This window comes from Mastacembelus armatus, chromosome 12 (assembly GCF_900324485.2).
Source record: "Mastacembelus armatus chromosome 12, fMasArm1.2, whole genome shotgun sequence".
NCBI lineage: Eukaryota > Metazoa > Chordata > Actinopteri > Synbranchiformes > Mastacembelidae > Mastacembelus > Mastacembelus armatus.
In genome coordinates, this window is record NC_046644.1 from 20,436,298 (window position 1) to 20,457,435 (window position 21,138).

Genomic DNA, 21,138 nt, shown 5'->3' on the forward strand with positions numbered 1-21,138 from the left:
AATCCTAGTCCAACTACTAATCCTAATCCCAGTGCTAATCCTAATCTGGTTTGTTAAAGTCAAAACGAAACAGCTTTTTTTTTAGCTTTTCACTTGTATAAGTTAGAGCATTGTGTCTGAGAATAATCTGCAGTAAACGATTGTCCTGCACAGCTCCTCCATGGCTGCTGGGAATGACTAAGGAGCTGGAATAACAGCAGAAGGGTTGTAGGTAGCAGAGAGTCCTGGGGGGCAGTATAGCTGAGAGACACCAGGGCCTGGATCTGGGTACCTGCAGGGACCAGACTGGGTGGAAATGTTAGTTAATGCTCCTTTATATCAGCTCAAGTTGTGGAAACATTCCTGGGACTCCTAAAGGTTCTCCCAGGGGCTGTGGAGCTGATTCAAGAAGAGAAGTGATTGTCATGTTGATGGAAGCCTGAAATGACGTGGGCCTAACTCTGACCCAATCATCGATTCCCATTCTTGACAGGTGGTCTGAAAACCAACTGAGCCTCCTGTAGGTGTACAGGTTCACCTAATAATACAGTGACCGCTGCACAATATGAGCACGGTTAAAAGAAAAGTTTCATTTCATCTTGACTTTGAAGAAGTGAGCAGCAGCAGAAGGTTGTCTCTCTGAAGTCTGAAGAAATCTCAGAAAACACATCACCCACGGAACAAACAGCGTCACGTTCTGTCTGTTGAATCGACGACATCTCGACCCTGAACAAACGAAACAGGAAACACTTTACTGGCCTCTGCTCTCATTTCCTCTTCTCTCCTTTCTTCTGCCCTTCACTCCTCTTTTCCTTGTTTCCTTGTCCTTCTCCCAATTCCTCCTCTCCTCTGCCTTCCCTATGACCTTTCCTTCTCTCCTCTCCTTGTCTCCTAACCTCCTGTTAAACAGGCTTCCAGTCAGAGCCACAGAGACTGAAATGTAACGCTTCAATTTCGACCAATCAATTCCAATTCCAGCACCGAGCCTGAAAGCACAGCGTTGACCTGATGGATGCAGATTTGATGGAGCTTTAAAAAGATGAAGATGGAGATGAGGAATGAGGGAGCGACATTTGTTTGGAGCAGAGTGGTGATGAGTCGGTCATCAGCCGTAAAGTGATTGTGTCTGATTACATGAGCGTCTCAGAACCATGAAACACAAACGCACTGGAGGGAATAAACAGCCCCGATATCCAGGCACATGAATCCAGACATGGGCTTTTCAAGCTGCAGTTCTGTATTTAAATACCAACACTAAAGGTACAAACAGTGCTAGAACTCGTGTACTGTCATTTTCTGCTACTTTTACTTCTACTCCACTGTATTTCAGAGGGAAACTGTTGACTCTGCTCCGTCTTTTTAATGTGCACTTCTCGTTTTATCTTTTACAGAGAGAGCCAAACGTTTTAGAACGCAATGCATCATTTTTGAATCGATGATTCATGCCTCCAACACTGTCAGCTAACTCAAAAAAACAAACAGCTTTGCAAAATTAGGAAGACTTATCTCTCCCTGCAGCCACAGACCAACCTGCTGGTCCTTGTGAACCAGCATCTGAGTCCACCTGCTGAGTCTCAGCCTCGTGTTCCCTCAGGTTTAGCTCTGGGTTTGGTCTCCACCACCTCCTGAGGGAAACCTCTGGCTCTTTAGCTGCTAAATGCTCCACTATGTTCACCAGCTGGTCTCTGACTGTGTCTGTCTGCTGTTTGCTGCTGAGCAGGTAGAGGACTGTGGCTTTGTACAGAACCAGGGAACCAGAACCCTGAACCCTGAGCTGAGACTCAGTGTGGAGCTGCAGGCTCGTCACATCACTGTTTTCACTGTCACTTCATAATGTGGAGTCCATAAACGCCCATTACAGCAGCTTAATACTGTTTAAATTTCATTATGACTCAGCCTGATTCCAATGATGGCAGGTCTCCTTTGCTTATCGGCCCAGATGAGTTAAATATTTTCACTGCTGCTGCTTTCCAGTCTGTGGACAGTTAACCGCTTTATACTGAACTCCCCGTGTGACAAAAACACACACTCCAACATACACACATCCAAATCCATATTCACAAACACTCTGTCACGCCTAGCCTTTCCCTCCAATCAATTTGCGACACCCTTGTCTGAAACATACTTTAATGTTCCAGTGCTCTTTCTTCTGCCACTGCTATTTAACACACTTCTGTATTATCCTCTTATCTCTGCCTCCCTCCCTCCGTCAGCACCATCCCTCCACCGCTCTGCTCTTTCTTGTTCCCCCTTTATCTGCTCGCAGCTTTCGGAGGCTCCGACTGCAGATCTTCACATCGTGCGTTCAGATTGTAGTCGACAGGTGATTTCAGAAACGCTGCACTGAAAACACAGCTTCACACACATGTTCGTGCTCCTGCACATGTATGTGCTGAAATGTTACACACCACCTGTGCTGCTGCACCCTCTGCTTGTGTGTGTGTGTGTGTGTGTGTTTGAAGTTGCATTGGTTGCAGCTCTCCTGCTTTGACCATGTTTGTACTTGTGTTAATCTGAGAGAGCAGAAGCCAATTTACAGAGTTGCGAGTCTATTTCACAGCTGTTTGACCACACACACACAAACACACAAACACACACACACACACACACACACACACGCAGAGAAAGCATAAATGACGACGAATCGCTCGGGGCGTGTGACATTTAAAGACTCCTCAGAAATGTGTGTGTGTGTGTGTGTGTGTGTGTGTGGAGCTGACACACAGTCAGACGTGTTGTGCAGCAGGTCTAATGTAGTATGACCAATCAGGAGGCTGCTGATGAAGAGTGAGTGAAGTACAATGATGAATGTCATTAAGTGTCTGCATGTGGCTCTTTGTTAAAAGAACGTAGGTTTTATAGGCGAGTTAAGGATCTTATCAGGATCCAAGTGGGTCAGAATCTGTCTCCTTTTCCTTTTGCATCGTTCTGGGGCCTGAGCTGCCGACTCCCTTTGGCTTTTCTCTCTGACAATTATTCTACTACAGTTATTTTTCTAATGGAGTAGTGGACCAGTCCCTGCAGCTCTGTAAGAACATAAGCAGTGTGTGACATTACTGTTCTGCTGGATGTTTCTCAGTTCAGCTGCATTTAAAGGCCGATCACAGCGTCTCAACAAGGCAGGCCCCTTCAAATGCAGCCTCATTACCCCAGAACAGGCCCAACATATCCCAGCATGCTTTGCATGTTAGTAACAAACAGTGAAGCAAAGCAAACAGGAAGTCTTTCAAAGACTAGGCCTATCAGTTCAGCCCATAGTTCGACCTACGTGGTCTACAACAGAATCAAAGGTCACACTTCTGTAGACCACGTCCTTCGAAGGATGCAGCCCCTGATTTGACAGCTGTTGCGTGGGACTGAAAAATAACCGTAGGTTGGTGGAATATTCCTTTAATGGCTGACGCAGCACATCGCGGTGTGTGCTGGGCTGGAAAAATGAAGGTTATCAGTCTGCCCCTGAAAGAATGACAAGTGTGTTGTGGCACATGCGAAAAGAGATCGTTTTTTATGAAAGGACTGTTTCAGTGACACACACACACACACACACACACACACACACACACAGTAATGACAAAGACATGCATTCATTCACACGTTCACAGATGGAGAGAGCGGCCGAGCGGTGGGGAGGGCTGCTCATCTTAATCAGCAGGGGACACGCACAGATTTGTATTCTTCTTGGTAATCCCCACAACACTCAGGCTGCTGAAGCCTTGATAAGTGTGTGTCAGCCTGCTCAGTCTGAATCAAACACACTCAGTACCTGAGATGATGGAGGCATGTCGGAATTCCTCTGAGAAATGGATCGGCTCGTACGGAGACGTCTCGTAGAACTCTTCCCCTGAAAAACAACAGAAAACAGAAGAGGGTTGAGCTGGTGCACACCTGACCTTCAAACACCTGAACTGTCTGTGTGAAGAAGCTTCTCAGCTCCTCAAACTTCTGATGCCCTGCAGGGAAATCCAGGGTGGGCCTTGACACGCGATGCAGCGTGAGGTTAAAAGGACAGGAAGTGGAAGTGAATTCATGTCGTTTGGCTGATTTGACTACAAACCAACACCATGAGCAGCAGCTTTGCACCTGACTGAATCGGTCTGAGTCCAGACTCTCAGTCCTAACTCGGTGAAGTGTGAACACACAGACGTGGAACACACTGATCTGATCCATCACAAAACAGCATCACAATTTATTAGAAGTCACGGGAAAAAACAAAACAATATCCTTATATCTGCAGAACTTCATTCAGATTCCTGCTGGTTTTAAGTTCCCTTCAGTGTCACAGTGATGCAGTGACGGTCGTCTGTGCACCAGTCAAAATGTAAATAAATATATAGATGCATAAATATATCTACACATAAACATGTTTTTAACTCTAACACAGGAAACACACACACATGTTGTCCTCTGCCTGCTTTTATGAACTGAGTAAATAGCAGAGTGGAAATCTAAACCAGGTTCTAAGAGCGTCTCCTGCTCTGATTCACTAAAAAATGAACATCAGATTCGTCTTATTCAGGGGGCACCAGGAACCAGAAAGGTCTGATGTGTCTGTTTTGGGACGACCTCTGTAAAATAAAAAAGTCTGTGTCTGTGATTTCTAAAGATTTCCAGTATGATCATTCATTTCTGAGCTTCACCCACTAAAGTGTTTGAGTGCCAGGAGACGTTATTCTCTGTCTGTCGTACATCAAGGACGACAAATAAAAGCCTGTGGATGCTGCGGCTGTAAATCAGAACCAGAGACGTCACACGTCAGTACGAGCCGTTGCTAAGCTCATGTTTCTGCACGTCCTCGCTCACACTTTGGACAAATATGTTGCTATGAGAAGATAATAAGTCACACTGCTCTGATCTGTTTATGGGAAGTGTAAGAATAAGTTGCTGTGAGCTGTCAGAATTAGCAGAGCAGCCTTTATCAACAGGGCACTTCAAAGTGGACAACATGAGACAGTAAAGGACCAGATGTGGAAGAACTGGAGGTGAAGTAAGAGGAGACACGCTGGATTTAAAAAGGATCAAAGAAAACTGGAAAAATTAATAAACAGATTAAACAGGAGGTGAATTAATAACCTGGCAGCTGAAGTGTCAGTAAAATCCACCAGCTTCTGCTCCATGAAATCCCTTTTACTTCGAGAAATCTTTATTATTGTTAATCTTCATGTTTCACTGTGGATGGTGAGCCCTGCAGACCTCCTCCTCCTCCCCCGGTTGACTGAGCTGACGACAACCTCTGCTGCTTTCACTGACCTGGACACAGAACGGCTTTCGCACGGAGACGACATGTTCAGGTTTTCCCAGTCTGTGTGATTTCACAGCGTTCAGGGAGTTTCACATACGACCTCCACCTGTCAGCTCCCACTGTCACACATGAATCAGTCTGGATTTGTCTCGAATTAGCTTTAACCTGTCTGAGAGTGAACAAGCTCTTTAGCCTCTTTTATGCCATAGTTTTGATTTCTCCCACCATCCTGCAGTCAGTGAAGTGTGCACGGCCTGTTCCAGTTAAATTACTACAGTGTTTAACTGCTTCATGTCTTTAATTGGACAATTTTTACACACAGAACATACTGAAGGTACGTGGGCCCCTCAGAACTCCAAACTGAACCTGTGGAGAACCCAAACACTACATTTAATTAGAAATATAGTTTCCAGGAAAAGACCTGATGGGTCCAGGCCTGAGACCAAACACAGCATGAACACCAGCAACGTAATGATGAAAATGATGTCCCCTCCAGTAAAACTGTCTCCTGGAACAAGCTGATCCACTTTAACCGGTTCAACATCTGTGAACAATCAACGCGAGAGGCTGGTTTTTTACGTGCATCCTCGTCCAAAATCTTATTTTTAGGGCTGAAGGACAAACTTCACATGTCCAGTGGCTTCAGGCAGAACGTGCTTTTAGAAATTTGTGCAAACTTATTCAAATGCAAAACTGAAACCAAAGTTAATGGTTGTTTTTCAGTTTCTGAGACACTCAAACTTGAACTATTGCTGCTCTGAGAGAAGGTGGGTCACTCTTAGAGGAGCTGAGTGCCTCCGCTGTAATTTGAATAAAAATTCAATAAAAACAAAAGGTTAAGTCCAGTAAACACAATAAAGCGGTTCCTTCGGTTCTGCACATTAAACTCTTCTCCCTGATCTCCTGTTGCTGTTGTGTCGCAGGGAAAGCAGCACACAGAAACAGCTAAATGTCACTTGTGGACAATCCAGCAACAGAAGGAGCCAGCGGGGAGCATCATCATCAGCCTCCCTCTTTCTGCTGCAGCCACATTAACAACAAACAGTCACCCAGAGGCTTCGTTCCTCTGAGCCCGGAGCACAGCACCAGGACTCTTTGGATTCTGGAGGAGACTCGGTGAACATGTTCTGATGTGACCGTGGTCGTCAGGAGGCTGAGCGCCTGCTTCACGTGCGGCTCTGCAGCCTTAGCAGCACATCTATATTTATACCTGACATTAAAGCTGCGTGCCCACACGAAAATCATTCACTCAAAGTGACAGATATTAAGAGTCTGATGCATCAGAGCAGCTGCTGAGTGTCATCCACAGCTGTGTGTGTGTGTGTGTGTGTGTGTGTGTGTGTGTGGGCCTGCAGCAGGTGAGATATGAGCTGATTGGCCTCCAGCACATCACAGGCTTAAACCAGCCTCATGGTTACTTCAGGTTCAGGTATTTCTTAGATGTTTAAACGTTCCCTGTGGAATAAACAGAGATCCCTCTTTCCCCACAATGCACTGGGCCTCATGCTAGAACCGCTCAGACGATCAGGTGTGTTGTCAAGTTGCAGGTACAGGAGAATTGGAGGTTCTATGTGTTTAAAAAATGTTGTTTAGCAGCAGAACGTTCGCTCTTTGTTTCACGGTGCAGCCTCGACTGACTGTTGGCTCTGGTTCTGTTTAGAGTCCGGACCCAGTGTGTGAATCCAACAGACATCATGAGTCCATTTCCTTCATTTGCAAATCAGACTTTCTGGAATAATTTAAATTATTTAGCAGTTTACTAGCTACATCTGCACACTGGGACCTTTCTTAAACACCACGTGCTGCATCGTGGCTGTTTTTATGTTTAATATCACACTAAAATACTTTTTCTGTCCTTTTTCTTATGTTTCCTTTGCGGCTCGTGATGAAAACCAGTTCCCACGTCACTAATGAAGCTGTTAAGTGGATATGTTTTATCTCTGATTATAACGCTTTGAGTCTGTTCAGATCAGTGCTGGACTGTGAACCATTGATTTATGGTTTCATTCTGCAAATTTACGTCCCATTTAGCTTTTTAGCAGCATCTATTTAATACTCATTTAGAACACACTGTGTCTGTGACTGTAATGTCTCAGCTCCTGAAACAGGCTTTTCCAGTGCGTCTCTGATTCCAGCTGTTCAACACTTTGTCCTTCGTGTAAACAGCGAATGTTGTCACCTACTGCCGCTGCTCCTCATTACATTCAGCTGCAGCAGCAGGCCGGACAGAGATACTGACATCGCATCAACAGCAGCTGATCAAAGAGCTTGTTTCTTTTCACCCTTAACAGGAAATGGAGAGAGGATTATGGAAGATTGCTCCCGACCGCCAACGTTTCCCTCCATCCTCCAGGTAAACACTCAGCAGAGAGCAGCTTCTTCACACTGTGTTCAGACGCAGCGGGACATTTTCCTGCGCTGTGCCAGGATGCCGGCACTAACAACATCCCTCCCTTTGCTGGGTTGTCTTTAATCTTTGCAGCACATTAGCGTGCCGGCAAACCCGACTGCTGATTGACTCCAGTCATGTTTCAGCACTGCCCTGAATTTCTCCGCACTCATTTGCCCCCCATGAGTGGGAGTCTGCTCCACTGGCACTGGGCCTGCTCCAGTCACGTATCCAGCACAGGCTCTGCTCATTTACAGTGAAAAGACACTTCACCAGGAGCAGATAAACAGATGAACAACAGAACCAGCAGCAGCCTTCCTGCAGCAAAAACCCCAGACTGTGTTTGGGGAAAAAGAAAGTGAACTGTTCTGAAAAAGAAGAATTGCTGATCGAGGCTTTAAAGCAGCAGCCTTGTGTCTATTTTTGGTGGGTGGGGTAATGTCCATAGATTGGTGCCGAGGGCAGATGAAAGGAAAACTAAAAACAGGCGGAGGTATTGGCAAAAGTACTGCTCTGTCTGCAATTACTGGCAGCGGCTCCATTTGGAGGAGCTGCTTTTTGCATGGGGAGGCACAGCAGAGTGTCCCAGTATTACTTGTCTGTCAGATGATCCTGCAGCTCAGCTTTAATGTACCAGCATCCAGTCTCAGTGCGGGGGGGGGGGCTAATGTGGATCAATGTTGGTGTTTTTATTAAATAGCAACAATCTGTGTCCAACCTTAACCAGGCTGTGGTTTTTACACAGACGAAATTAGGTTTAAAGCCTATAAGTGCACACACATCCTCATCACAGCAGCTTCCTCAGTTTGAAAACGGTTTCTGTGCTTCAACATCGTTTGTGTGTCTGACTCCAGACCAGTATCTGTTTGGGAACATCCAGACTCTTAACAAATCACCTGCACAGTCAAATGATTCTTCTGCTAAGTCTCAGGATTTGTGACCAAAGACCAAAGACTCTTTTCCTTAACATCATTTGTGTGAACTGACCCTTTAAAGGTGGATCCAGATGAACACAGAAATAAAATCAGTAGAGAAAATGTTTGAAAGTTAAGTAACGAGTGGGACTGAGCAGGTGGATCATTTTTTGGAGCATGTGCTCATTGAAATGTTCTGCTCAGCCATACGTTTAATGATAACACCTGAAGGTTAATTATCACAGACATGTTCTTGAATTATGAGCCACCTTGAAACTGCGAGTGTGTGTCCCTGTGTGTGTGGAGCTGCTGTGCTAATCCCGCCTCAGGATGAGGGGGGTAAACAGGACAGATGTTTATGTATGAAGCTATAACAGACATGGACACACACTGAATGTGTGCACTGCATTTTACTGCTGCTCCAGGTTTAACTCCAACAACTGCTGATTCACTTCTTATTTCCTCAGACAGTAATGTACCTCCAAACACACATTTGCCTTCAGATTTCTCCCTCTGCTGACTTTATGGTCCTGATAAATCACTCACAGCTATTGGTTAAAACAAGGCAACTGTCTTTTCATTGCAAACAGCAGCGTTCACCTTTATGCTCCAGGAGAGATGGAGGTTTTTGGCTGGAAGCTGAAAAAGTCTGCTGAGGTTTTGAAATCATTTCCACAAAAGTACAGTCGCTCTATAGGACGAGATGAATCCTGAATAACTGAGGTTTTCTTTACATTTCATGCAAGTGAGTACGGCGAAGGTTGAAGCAAAGCCTGTGGCTTTGGTTAACAACAAGGAGAGAGTGAACTGCAGGTGATGGGACATGAACTCGTTCTCACCTCGGTGTGTAGAGACAAATAATGTGCAGTGTTTACACCAGACACTGATTTCACCTGCAACACGTTCACCTAAACTCCATCTAGTCCCGCCTCAGTGGGAGATGTTTAGGATCAGGGTCAGGTGTCGGGTCCAAAGGAAGCTCGTTGCCAAAGCACGTGTCTGTTGCAGGTGCCGCCACAGTTTGGTGAACAGGGTGCATGGTTTTTGCACGGCGTGTTGTTTGTGCACGCTGGGGCTGGAGAATCAAACATCCATCACCCCGACCTCCACCTCTCGTCACCTCGGACGCCCGACCTGCAGCTCTGACACCGACAACCGTGCTGGACGTAAATACAATCTAAAAGTAGCCCAGGGTGTAAACCCCACCGTCCTCTTTCAGTCCTGAGCTTCTTACACCGACCCAGCCGTCCTGACCTCCCCCTGCACCCACAGCTGCCACACTGAGCTGGGAAGAAGAAGTCAGAATAATTCAGGCAGCAATTTAATTTCCTCCAAAACATATTTGGCAAAACAAATGTGTGCTATATAAAAGTGTTTTGTAGGAACCAGGGCTGTCAGCGCTGGCAGCAGATGTTTTCAATCACTTTGAGTGTAATGAAACACTCAAGTGTGTTTTGAATTATGCTGATTGCATTAGATGATTCTGAAGAAAAGCCACTTTAAGACACAAACCTATTTAATTGCGAGGCCATTAGAACACCTAACAGACAGTGTGTGAAGTGACAGGCTGATGAAAGGAAGTGATGGTGACTGAGCAGATGCTTTCAGGAGGCTGTGCAGTGCTGCACTGCGTCACAGCTGCACACATGCACTTGGCCTGCTTGCATGTGTGTGTGTGTGTGTGTGTCAAGGTGTTTTGAAATAAGCTGAATTTGAGAAATCACAAAGTGCTTAGTTGCACTCCTCCCCTGTGCCCTCTCAGCTTTCACTGCCCCGTTTAATTCTTCCTGACAGAGGAGAGGACGTGTCCACCCCCTGAATCTCCGCGGCTGCTTCCATTGTCTGTAGTTTACATCAGCTCCATTTAGCTTCTTTTTCTGATGAGGTTCAGTGAAGACATGTCACCTTCAGGAAACAGATGACTAGAGGATGGAAATCAGAAGTGACCTGTTTCTAATTCCTGACCCTTCTTTACTCCTGCTAACCTGCTAACCTGCTAACCCGCTAACGGCTCTGTACAGAAACTGATGATGGGGCGGCCTCGCCCCTGAAACTGATAGCACCTTTCAAATCAATGATTCCTCACATCAGACAGCAGCTTCTTGTTTCCAGCTGACGAGCATCAGTTTTTCCAAACTAACAACTAATGATTCATATTAGCTGCCTGGTCTTTTAATTAATCCTGACAGAGGAGAGGACGTGTCCACCCCCTGAAATATTCTGCATCTGCCTCCTTCTTCTTCTGTCGTCACACATTTGCAACCATCTTTGAAAGGCTCCAACAAAAACGTCATATCAGCCACGGACCAGTTTGGTTTTGGTGCCTCCAGGTTTCTGTCCCTCCCAGAAACTTGTCCCATCCTCTAATGTTCCTCGTTTGCTGATGTTGCTTCAAAACAAACAGGTTGTAATAACCTGCTCGCACAAACAACCTGTGGGAGGTCTCTCATATCCAGACTGACTTTAAAACCTGCAGGGTCCAGGTAAAATAAGCCACATGTCCAAGATATGGAAATGAAGAAATGTCATCGTTCTTGTGTCACCAGTAAAAAGCAGTCGGCCCATTTCGGCCCGTTCTCTGAGCTCACTGGATGTGGAGATAAGTCGGACACAGGTTGGTCACAGGTAGCTCCACACCTGCAGCTCCATTCAGGCTGCTCTGCTGGTATTCATGGTTTATCTGAGGCCTGCTCCCATCAGCCATCAGCTCTGCCCACTGGCACCTCGTCCCTCTGCAGACACCTGCCGTCTGAGCCGTTCCAGCTGCTGGCTGTTACCACACATGTGGTGTGCCAACAACAACAACAGCAGCAGCAGCACGCAGGCAGAAATCGAACATGGCCGACATGCTACAGACAGACAATTACTCAGAAACCGGAGGAGGCGGCTCTGCTGTTGTTGTGGACGCAGGTAATTGCTCACAAACTCGTGCAGATGTTTTCAGCAGCAGGTGGTTGTAAATGACAAATCATCCTTTGAGTTTCATGAGATTGTTCTGTGTTTTTAGGAAACCAAGTGCTGACTTTTCTTTGAGGGGAGGGGGCTTCACATTTTACTGATCTGTACATTTTAATAGAAATGGGTTTTACATCAGGCCTCGACACCCCCCACCTGCTGAACGTGCACGGTTTACAAACTGTGGGGTTCAGTCATTGCTCGGACTAGATTAGCAAATCCTCAAGCTAATAGATCAGGGCACTTAGTATTGACCGCAGCTATTTAACATGCTAATATCTCAGCCTTTAAGTATTCTGTCCAGTAACTGGCCCATGCCAGCAATCACTGAGGTGCTTAGAGTTCAGCCGGCTAAATTACACATTTAACACTGACATTGGTATTTAGCATGCAGTCAAATAAACGGCTAATTTAGCAGCCTGACTAATGACTGATGTGTTTAGCATGCAGGCTAATGAGCAAGGTATTCAGCATGCGAGTTAATGAGTGAGCTGGAGGCTGATTAGTATTGCTCCGCAGAGAGAGACCACTGTTCGCTGTTTACTCATCTCATTCTCAGCTGCCTGACAGATGCACACACAGAACCCGTCACTGGGAGTCTGCTGAGTCTGAGCAGAGCATGCATATGGATGTGGACGGCATGTGTTCTTAAATGTGCGAGTGGGAGTACGAGCGTCTGTAGAAGAACGTTCCAGAAAAGCTCAATTCAGACGCAGCTCTCGTACTGTCACAGCCCACTGAATTCTCTCAGGCCGCAGGGTTTAGCTGCTGGGAAGAGGCTCTGCTGTCTAGCACCTCTCTGGATAAAAGCCTCAGTATAACCACAGAAAGGAGACTTGTCTCTTCTTAGATTCCCACCTGAGAGAAGGTGAGTTTGTCGTGGAGCCCGACTGTCTTGGACTCCTTCCAGACAAGTCTGAGACAGTTGCCTCCTCCTGTCTAAATGTCTAAATGTGTGCACTGTTTTCATCCCGTGTTAATGGGAACTTTGTCGTGGACACAACAACGTTCTCACTGTTTGTTTTAACCCTTTGCACCATAACTCCCTGCTTATTGAGATGTGACATTTGGAGGTTGCGGAGCTTGTTCCCCCGAGATCCCACATGGCTAAAATTAACCGCACTGCATTGTTGTGCTGCATCACATTTAGTAGAGCTGCAGCTCAGAGGGTTTAGACGAAGCATCCTGACTCTGACTCTTTATTCTAAGGCCGTTTTCACTCCCTAATATAGAAATTGGTTCTGTTCCAACAGGGAAATTCTCCCAGATATTGCTGATCTGTTCTGGCCTCACAGCTGTGAAGCTCTTACTGAATTTGGTTCATTTTAAACCCGTGAGGTGGAAATTCCTAAAATTGCTTCAGGCTCAAGGGCTTGATGGAATTTGTCTCTTTCAGTTATTCTTGTTGACCTGTGTTTGGGGGCTGTTCATGCTGTTAGTCATTCATTACAGCACAATACACAACTCTAAATCTGAGTTAGGTGGAAACAGGGAATTTACAGTCACCAAATGTTGTGTAATGTTGCTGTGGGACACAACGTGAGCCCACTTCTTTAGCTTGCATTTTTTATATTGACTGCTTTGTTTCACTTTAGTGAAAGTGTCTCATTAAAGCAGCAGAACTGACAGTGATCAGCTGCTGTTTGCAGTGAACCCACGGGTGCACAGACAGGGTGTCCCTGGATCACTGTGAGACTGAAGGAAGCTTAGAAACAGCAGGAATCTGAGTGAAGTTCTGCAGCCTCTGGTTTTGAAGTGGCCTCCTGGAGGTTTATTCTGCGTAGACTTCATGATGACATCCCCAGCAAATGTAAATTACACTGACTTTTAAACCCTGCTTCATGGCTGTGTTCAGTTTTTGACACTAATTGCGACTCGCACCTCACTTCTCCTCCTCCGCACACACCTGGGCAGCAAAGTGTCACAGTCTGGAACTGCAGAAAAATTACCTAGTCCTGATAATCCCAGACCAGCAAGTCCTCCAAACCAAGAGCCAGACAGGTCTCATTTCAGGACTCATATTAGTGTTTACTGGTTTTATCATCCCCACTAGCCTTTCCTGTCTGTTGTATCAGTGACCAAACAGATGGTGGCAGAAGCTGCTGTGTCGTTGTTTTATTGAATTGTGGTGTTTTAATGTGGACAGAGGCAGAAATGAGCTGGAACAGCCAGTGTTGTTGTCATTGTGGATGAAAACTATATTTTACTGTTTACCTGCACTAATGTTGATGTTCAACTTATTATGGCTTTACTTTAATACGAGTTTCTTTAAATGTTCAAAGAGTGAGAAGCATCGGGGTCACAGTCGCTGCAGCTAACGCCCCAAAACGCCAGGTTTTCATCCATGTGACCTCTGACTGTCAGGTGTTTGATGTCGATGATGAATATCTGCTCCGGCCCACTGAACCGCTCTAAACCCAAACCCAGGACACATTCTTCTTCTTCAGAAGCAAAATTATATGTTTGCTCTGAAAAGCAATTCGGTGTTTGTTTGTCTGTGTGTGTGTCAGCCCTGTGATAGACTGCTGATCTCTGCTCTCACCCCCCGTCAGCCGGGATTGGCTGCAGCCCCCCACCCTGCTCGGGATAAGCCGTACAGCTGATGGATGGAAAAGTTTCCCTTCACATCAGAAAGAACCAACGCGACATTTGTCTGTGCTGGCGGCCCGCAGACCTCAGAACACGAGCTGCAGCTGCTGGGTTTATTTACACACTGCAGTCAGCTCGTTGAATTTGAGATTTGCATGGCAGGTAGTCGGTAAAACCAGGTGCACATAATCAAAGCGATTTGAGTTTGCGTGCTCCAAAGACGAGCTGTGTTCAGGTTCACGCGTCAGTCAGAGACAGAGACTTTGAAAACTTCTTTCATTATTTCATTAGCACAGAGCAGAACTAGCCATTAGCACCTCACTGTTGAGCAGCAGCATCTACTCATTATTAATGTTATCGCCTGTTTCTGTGTGTTTGAGCTCATTGTGGATACTGTGTGTGTGTGTGTGTGTGTGTGTGTCACTAGCTCTGGCTCAGTTCCAGGTGGGAACACTTTTATTATGTCATTTAAATATAAATTGCAATTGAAATGGACAAAATGTAAGATGACAAAATGCTAAAAAGGTTGTTTCCCTTATGCACTTTATGGAGATGAGCTGTGCCTGTTACATAATGAGCTGTGGTGGGTACAAAGCATCAGCACATAAGCTCCAGCATATATTAGATGTACAGCAGGGCTACTGTTCCTCACACACATCTAATTACAGTGATTAGGGCTGATATTCTGCTCCCTTCCTCTCTGCTGGCTATGAGTGTGGGCTACTCATTAAAGATAAAGAAAACAAATCTTTATTGGCCTCCCTCCATCAGCCCCATTACAGGAATAATAACTGGTTTAGCCTCTATGGCTTCGCAGGACTCAAACATGTGGTCCTCATTAAACCTTTGATCTGGGCGGCGTCGGAGCGACGGTCCAGCCTGAGTCCTCAATCTACATCCAGACGAACTGAGCCGAGGGAGGGACAACAGCACGAAGAGGACAGGGCCCACGGAAACCATCAGGACTTTTAGTATTGGAACTGGTCTGTTAGAGCTGAGCCGGGCCTGGTAATCAGGCAGCGATAACACGACGGTGACCGGGGCACGTTAACGGTGAGGGTTAGGACATCTTTGTCCGCTGCCAGGTCTCAGGGCCTGATGGGAAACACCTGGTCTCAGGGCTGATTGGTTTAGAAGCTGCTGCACAATGTTTGAACCCTCTGGGGTCAAAGTGCACCGGGCAGCTCTCTTGTTCTGTCCTCTTCTGTTTATCCTGCTGCTCACAATGAAATCGATCATATTTAAAAGCTGCATCTCTTTATCTCACATGACTCGACTTCAGACTGTAGGTCAGTGATGTTTTATTCAACACCGTGGGTCAATTCACAGCCGCTCCGTCCACGTGATCATCTAAAGTCCGTCTGTGAAAACACGTTTTAAACGCTGTGCACGTCAATATGTTCATCAGTTGATCTACAAACTATTATTCGTATGATGAATCTGCGTCTAAAGAGATTTTAGGAAGGAAACAACAGCTGCCAGACTGCAGTGCTATCTGTAATAATTTGAGCGTCTGCCAGTGCAAATGTAATGGACTCGTACAGTCTTTATGTTTACTGATAAACTCAATCACATTAACATAAGTGGAGTTTAGTGTTTACTTGAGCTCACACATTATTGGTTTAATGACTTCATAATTGCATCTGGATGTAAACTCGGATGAACAGAAATGAGACGTGTGGCGTTGAGGCGACAGGTCACAGATTTCCCAGAGGACACGTTTAGCAGCTGAGGTCCATTAGAGAAGTGTCTAAATATAAACAGGAGCAGTTTATTGTCACCCTGTGATCTGTCATGTTCCTGCAGCTCTGATGTGACTGTGTCCTTCACTGGAGGTCGACCTGCCTGGTCCTCACGACACCAGCAGCTGCTTTGTCCATTAAAAACAGTGTGTTGTGCTGTCCCCCGGTGTCCCCAGTCAGACCTGGTTCAGGTCCACTATCCAGTATCATTCACGTCCACTTCAGTCTGTGGGCAGACGTGAGAAAAGATCAGGTCACGATGTGTGTCCTCCAAACTAACCTACATTCAGTCGTCATCAGGCCAGAACTGGCAACCCAAGGCTCATTTAGGGGGTTTCAGACATACAGCACGTCTGCATGTCTCCATCCTCAGGGCAGACTGAGTTCTGAGGGACTCCACTCAGAACGATCAGGTTTAGAGATGTTCTCTGTGATCAGCAGCAGGTCCTATTTTAATAACAGATCAGACTGGTCCCAGTACAGACACCAGTGATGGACCACAGTGCAAACTGTCATGGATAATACGTGTTTTTCCCCACCAGAACTAGTTAAAATAAAAGTCGTCTCAGTCTTTCGTCGAAAGGAAAGAAACACAGCTGCTTCCCATGAGCCTCCACTGAGGCCTCCACAGGTGGAGTGGCCTCACCTGACAGCTGACTGTGCTCTCTCCAGCAGCAGCAGCTGTAGCAGCAGGCGATAGAGCTATTTCACTGGCCGGCGTGTCGGAGGAGCAGAGGTGAAGGAATCAGCTGGCCATGACTGATGCCGCTGCCTGCAGCCTGCTCTCCTCTCCAGGGACAGATTAGTCCAGAACCTCCACGCTCGCTCCTCCTGCCTCCAGTCCCAGCCCGACGCTCAGAAACCAATAATTATACACTCGGTGTTGTCGTAGAGCCTTTGTTTCTCATTCTGATCATCTGTCTCGCTGTGATGTGGCTCACAGTTTCAATTTCACTCTTTGTGTCCCAGCTGCTCATGAATCCGTCTCTCAAATCAATGGAACTTTATTTTAATCAAAGCTTTTCACATCGACTTAAGGGGAAGTGAATTATCATCCCCGCTCTCTTCTGTCAGCCATCTTTCACCTGCATCTCCATTTCAGCCTGAGTCCCTCTTTAAAGGACCATTTGTTTAAATGTCACATGAGGCTGTTATCCACATGGATCCCTTTACACGTCTCTCAGCTGCTTCTGTTGCTTCACTGAAAGCAGTTAATGCATAAGAAGATACTTTGCCTTAAACTTCTCTGAAGAACAGTGACTCAGAAGAGAAGCTATTTTAAAAGCTATTTTGCCTTTTCCTCCCACACAAATGAGCAAAACCAGCAGTTAACAGTTCAAAACGCTGCATTTGTGAAAGTAGAGAGTGCTGGGTGTTTTCCACCAAAACGGGCGACTTTTTCTCTAACTGGGAGGGTAAAAGCTACAGTTTTCACCTCCTTTTTGCACCATCGGGGCAGTTTGTGAAGGTGCATGTGTCGTGTGTCGAGGCAGAGCTCTATAAGATGCAAAGCTTGAGCCCTGTCAAGTTAAATTAGGCCTGTGTTCTTCCAAGCCTGCACATTTCCATAGATAGTTTCTTTATGTTTGTGTCTTCGTCTGATCTCTGTATCTGGCTCTGCTCTAAGTGGATGTCTCCTCAGACACACACACACACACACACACACACACTAATGATCACCATTCTCCAGCCTGGCTTAATGGACCGGCAAACAGCAAACATCACACCATGCAGGCAAACATCACACATCAGTGGCAAAGTGATGGATCTTTGTGGGACAATCAAAAATCAAATCTCCATATATCTGCTCCCCTGTGTTGAGCAGCACGTCAGCGGGCTGTAATGAAAGAGTCAGACAGTGATTCATTGACTCTTTTACTGTTCCTGTCAACAAACAGCCCATAAAGCAGAACAATCAAAAGTCCAACGTGTTCCAGATGGACTTTAAAGCTCCGACATGACAACAAATAAGCTTCAAATGGGCAGTTTAAACAGGCAGAGTCTGGGTTGGCCTCGGTGTGAGACCTCATCCTGTGTCCTTTAATGAGTAGAGAATATGTCAGATAAATGGAGGATTGATCCCGTGTCCCCTCGTGCTGCCCCCGTCTATCTGATCTCATCTTTCCGATCTCCTCCCGCTCGACTCCATTTCCTCCTTCTTCTCTTCCTCGTGCTCAAATTGCTTTTTCCTCCGTCATCACACTTTGATCTAATTCCCTGGATATGACTCTTTTATCTGCACGGATCCTCTCTGCTCCCCCCGGCTCCTCCGTCCCTCTGCTGCTTCACCAGCCTCTCTCCTTTCAGGCAGCCTGCAGACTCACTCTTTACACAACTGAGGTGATTAGTCTGTTGTCAGAAAAATTAGCAGCACGTTATTTCATCCACCCTTTGTTAACAAACAGCATACGAGCAATTAAATGTTTCTATCCAGAAATGAGGTCACGGTAAAGTTTTTAATCTGCTGCATCATCGTTTTTTTTCTGGCCCAGCAAAAATCTTCCAGTGATGCATGTGCAAATCCAAACACAGACACAGCATTATATTATTTACTTCTATATTCTGTCTACACGTGATGCTGATTGATGTTTTTTCTTCTCATCTCCCAGACCTCCTGCAGGCTCTGGTTAGATTTCAGTCCAGAGAATCTCTAGACCCGTTTCTGTCTCACTCAGTGAAGTAGTGAACGGGCAGGAGACCCGATATTCATCAGGCTGTCTCAGCTGCCGGTGGTGCAGAGAAGGAGCCGCAGAGAAAAGTTCACTGAGGCTGCAAAATGACTTCTTTCAGCAGCTGCCGGCGAGGAGGAGGAGGAGAATGAAGACAGGTGACGACAGGTGACGACAGGTGACGACAGGTGATCGGTCCGTTCAGCCAACTCTGAAGTGCATCAGAGTCGTGCAGGTCAGGTCCAGGTCCAGGGCTGACACTGAACAACACCTGCCTTTCTTCTAGCAGGTGCAACTGTCCAGTATCAAAGCAACTGAAGGTCAGCAGGTCCTACCAGGGAAGAGTCTGAATTACCTCGGCTGAATTAGTCTGGAATCAGGAGGCTCTGAGAGCCACGTGCCGTCTGACTTGTTTTTTTGAGCTTGTCCAAAAAGCTGACAAAAAATTTAATTTCCTAAACCTCATTTTCCAACCACTCCGCTGGTGGACAAATGGTGGCAGATTGAAAGGAAAATGAATGTGATTGAAAAAAGCTAATGATCGATTCGAATCACTGTGATCCTGCTTGGAATATGAAAGTAATTTCAAAGGCACTTTAACATCAATTTTCTCTTTTGTCACTGTGTCACCCTGCATGTGGTTTAGTCCTCGTATCATGCATCAGCCCTCTGCTCTTCTTCTACTGCACTTAGCTCCGCGCAGCTCTACAGCTAATTAATAAATATTAATTAGTGCACTAGTTTCTAAAATGGTCTAAAAATGTTTTGCAGGCAGAAACCTGAATACGTTGCATGATGTGTTTCACAGTTGAAGCACTAAAATAATGTTAAAGAACAAGAACTGGTTTATTTGATGTGCGCTGCTCCTCCTGAGCTAATTAGGGATCAGCAGGAACTGATACAGAAACTAAGCAGCAAAATGATTATTATTATTCTACTGTATAATAAAGTCACCGGTGTGTTGCTGAGGATAAATGTCATTTTGTTAATGTTATCAAACCCAAAAACAAATAACAGTTTGTGCTAAGACATGAGAGACGTTACGTGTTAGAAAGGTCTTTAATCGTTTGTCCCATGATGCTGATTTAGTTTTCATCCTTCGCCCTCTCTGCTTCTTTTGCCTCCTGGTTTAGTTGCTGCTGCTGCTGCTGCTCACGTCTCTGTTTGCGTTTGTCTGTGGAAGATGCTGCAGTGATGTATAACAGCATCACTGGGTTCTGGAGAATATTTCTTTTGTAGTCTCTGTAGTCCCAGTAATTGTTCCTGTGTTCACCTGGAGGCTGCTGAATAATGTTGAAATCATCGTGATGAAGACACAAACACACACACATTAGGATGGATGATAACTTTCCGCCGTCGAGGCATAAAGCTGGATAAGACAAGATTTATGTTTAAAAGCAGCGTGCAGCATGAAATAGTGGAGAGGAGAGGAGAGCGCCTGTCGCCTCCTAATTGAGGCGTCATAGATTCAGCCTGTTCCCCTAAATGAGCGTCTGACGATGGAGGAGGTGGAAAATCACCACAGGAAGTGATGGATCCAGATTTAGGAGCAAAATGAAATGTGCCTGTTAAACAGCACAGAGGTGGTGCTCTGTCAGACAACGTGGGATTTATCAATAAATATCTGCAGGGCCCTGGACACAGCCATGTGGGGCCCCCACCCCTCCGACAATGGAGCTAGGCCCCTGGACTGACTCTCTACAGTCATTTTGTGTCTCTCTACAGTCATTTTGTGTCTCTTTGCAGACATTTTGTCTCTGAGGTTGCTTGTGGTCATCTGCTTGTCTTTTTAGTCCTTTCAGGCTGAGCACAGAGATGCTAATGTTAGTCTTCCTCTGACCTGCGTCCACACGGTGCACGTGTCCTGACCAGCGATACTTCTCTCTACATATTTTCTGTTTGTTAACTTTTGCCCCAGAGTTTGTTTGTGACGTATTGTTTCTATTTTTCTACAGACGGTGGTGGAGTTTGTGTCACAGTCCTTTTCATGTCCCGCTGAGAGTGAGGCTCCTCAGAGGAAGAATCAGAGGCTGTTACCTGAACGACTGCAGCTCTCTCCACCCACAGCCAGTTTCCCGTCCCTCAGCTTATTAGTCGTCTCCACCCTCCCCATCAGCGCTCGGCTGCTGTCTGAGGATCAGCCGGGTAATCACACCGACCCAGATCCTGCCATCGCTTCCTCATTACCCTCCAATCTGCTGATTCGCTGAAGCCAGATGTGACATCGTACAAACAGCAACTACAAGCAGCAGAAGTCAGTCCGTCTTCACCAACCAGAGGATCGTCTCAGGTCACAGTCCTGTCTGACCTCAGCGCCACAGCGTCTGTACGGGTGGAGCCTGATGGGGGGAGATGGGCCCATTGAGACATGGACACACACCAGCAGTGTGATTAAAACTGACAATATCACAACTATGAAACAACACGGAAAGCTGGAAAGTAACAATAAAGTACATTTACACTAGTGCTGTACTCCAACTCTGAGGTATTAGTACTTTACCTGAGTATTTCCATGTAGTACTACTTCATCCTTGGACTTCACTACATGTCAGAGTCAAACCTTGGACTTTTTCCTGCTCTACATTTATCTGATAACTTTAGTTCCTTTTCAGGATCAGATGGATCCAACAAAATACAGACTGATCCTGGAACAGAGGATTTT

General features: G+C 46.0%; 1 protein-coding gene across 1 annotated transcript in view; it reads right to left on the reverse strand.

The window, feature by feature from the left end:
* Positions 1-21,138, reverse strand: part of gfra2b (GDNF family receptor alpha 2b) — a 54,995-nt gene that overhangs the window by 24,421 nt on the left and 9,436 nt on the right. The window contains exon 3 of the mRNA XM_026297517.1: positions 3,743-3,820. Coding sequence (XP_026153302.1) covers positions 3,743-3,820 — 78 coding nt within the window. The remainder of the gene's footprint in view (positions 1-3,742; positions 3,821-21,138) is intronic.